The sequence below is a fragment of the Terrapene carolina genome, unplaced genomic scaffold (assembly GCF_002925995.2).
Source record: "Terrapene carolina triunguis isolate 2854851 unplaced genomic scaffold, T_m_triunguis-2.0 Scaffold193, whole genome shotgun sequence".
NCBI classification, from domain to species: Eukaryota; Metazoa; Chordata; order Testudines; family Emydidae; genus Terrapene; species Terrapene triunguis.
Window position 1 is genome coordinate 973,175 of NW_020664544.1, and position 1,713 is coordinate 974,887.

At 60.5% G+C, this 1,713-nt stretch overlaps 1 protein-coding gene across 1 annotated transcript in view; it reads left to right on the forward strand.

Moving 5' to 3' along the window:
• Positions 1-1,713, forward strand: part of EZH1 (enhancer of zeste 1 polycomb repressive complex 2 subunit) — a 37,983-nt gene that overhangs the window by 30,148 nt on the left and 6,122 nt on the right. Inside the window, exons 2-3 of the mRNA XM_029912222.1 lie at positions 314-433; positions 938-1,063. Coding sequence (XP_029768082.1) covers positions 314-433; positions 938-1,063 — 246 coding nt within the window. The remainder of the gene's footprint in view (positions 1-313; positions 434-937; positions 1,064-1,713) is intronic.

The window sequence follows — 1,713 nt, forward strand, 5'->3', positions numbered from 1 at the left end:
GCCGCTAGCAGCAGCTTGGTAGCCACTGGGGAACAGCTGCCTGTGAGAGTCAGCCCCCTCAAGGCCCGGTTGGAAGGTGGTTGGCTTCTAACCAGCTTCTCATGCACTTGTTCTAATCCATCCTGCCGAGCTGTTTGTCTTCCGTGGGGTTTCGCCTGACGTTAGGGTTTGCCCTAAGGAGCGTCTCTCCCAGACGCCTGGCTCTGTTCTGTCCACGCCTCTGTGACCAGTAGCTGGTGGTTATTGGTGCCCGAAGCTGGCAGCCCAGCTGCCGATGGAATCTCACCTCTCCAGTTGCTGAGCTGACTGGGAGCCTTGCGCGTCCAGGCACAGACGCTGTTGGACCTTCCTCAGGTAGGCGCCCCAGTCCCACATCTGTGTTTCTCTTTCAGGCTGTGGGCTGCGCACTGCAGGAAGATCCAGCTGAAGAAAGGTACCGTGCGTCGCTGGCCGTGATCTGGGGCTGGGTTTGAGAAGCATCAGGGCGCTGTGTAGTGCTGAGAGTCTCTCCAGCCGGCCAGCTCGAGCTGGGAGCGACAGGCCAGCAGCCACAGGAGCCGGTGCTATTGTTGGCTCCCCGGCTGCGCCTTGTCTGGCTGATGTGGGAAGCCTGTGAAGTTCCCATCCGCTTGTGGTGGGACTTTTCCATCCGCCTCGTCCTGGCGGGAGCGTTCGGGGCACCCTCTCGTTTCCAGGCGGAGGCAAGTGCCGGGGGATGATGGGGGGCTGATCAGGAGCGAAGTAAACCGATCATGTGCTTGTGATCCCAGTGCAGCATCTGTAAGGCGTTCATGCTTACCGGCTGCCTGCCCTCTGCTGGCAGAACTGGAAATGGCCTGCTCTGATGCTCCAGAGCCTGGTGCGCAGTAACTCCGCGTCTATGGGTGTTTGCGGGGCATGGGTTGTAACCATGGCATTTCCCCTCTTCTTCTTGTAGATAATTCACCTACCCAGGTGTACAACTACCAGCCCTGCGACCACCCCGACCACCCCTGCGACAGCTCCTGCCCCTGCATCATGACTCAGAATTTCTGTGAAAAGTTCTGCCAGTGCAATCCTGACTGTAAGGACCCAGCTGGGCACAAAGCCAGGCACCCTGCTACCTGCACAGAGGCGCTAGCGGGACGTTACCGCGGCTCCCTCGCGTTCCCGCCTCCAGGCAGCTTACGCAGGGTGGCTGGAATCTAAGTGCACGAGGCCTGGCTAGCAGTCTGCCCAAGTCAGGGGAAGTGGTGTGTTCTGTGGTAAATCGTGGGCTGTCAGCGGGGAATGACACTTCCATAGTGAAACTCACATCTGCACCTTCGTGTGCAGTGCCCCACAGGCCCCCTGCGGTGCTACTAGCAGCTCGACGTGCTGAGTGCGTCTCCGGCACTCAACGGTGCTACAGTTCTGTTCCCAGAGCGCTGTTTATATCCTCTTCCCCCGCCTGGGGCCAGTCCTCCGCCTTTGGAATCTCTCTGTGGGATCGAGGGAAGAGAAATGTCCCTGGCTTTCATGCCGTGCCACAGGGGTCCCGCCACATACTGCAGTGCTCATGCGCCCCTTTGTTTGCAGAACTTCGGGTGCCCTAAACACTTCCCAGTGTAGCTTTGCTCTCTTGCACTGCCGGCGAGCTGCGGGGGGCGCTGTCGGGTGGCGAGAGGGGAGCAGGGAGCTGCGGGGGGCGCTGTCGGGTGGCGAGAGGGGAGCAGGGAACTGCCGGCGAGCTGC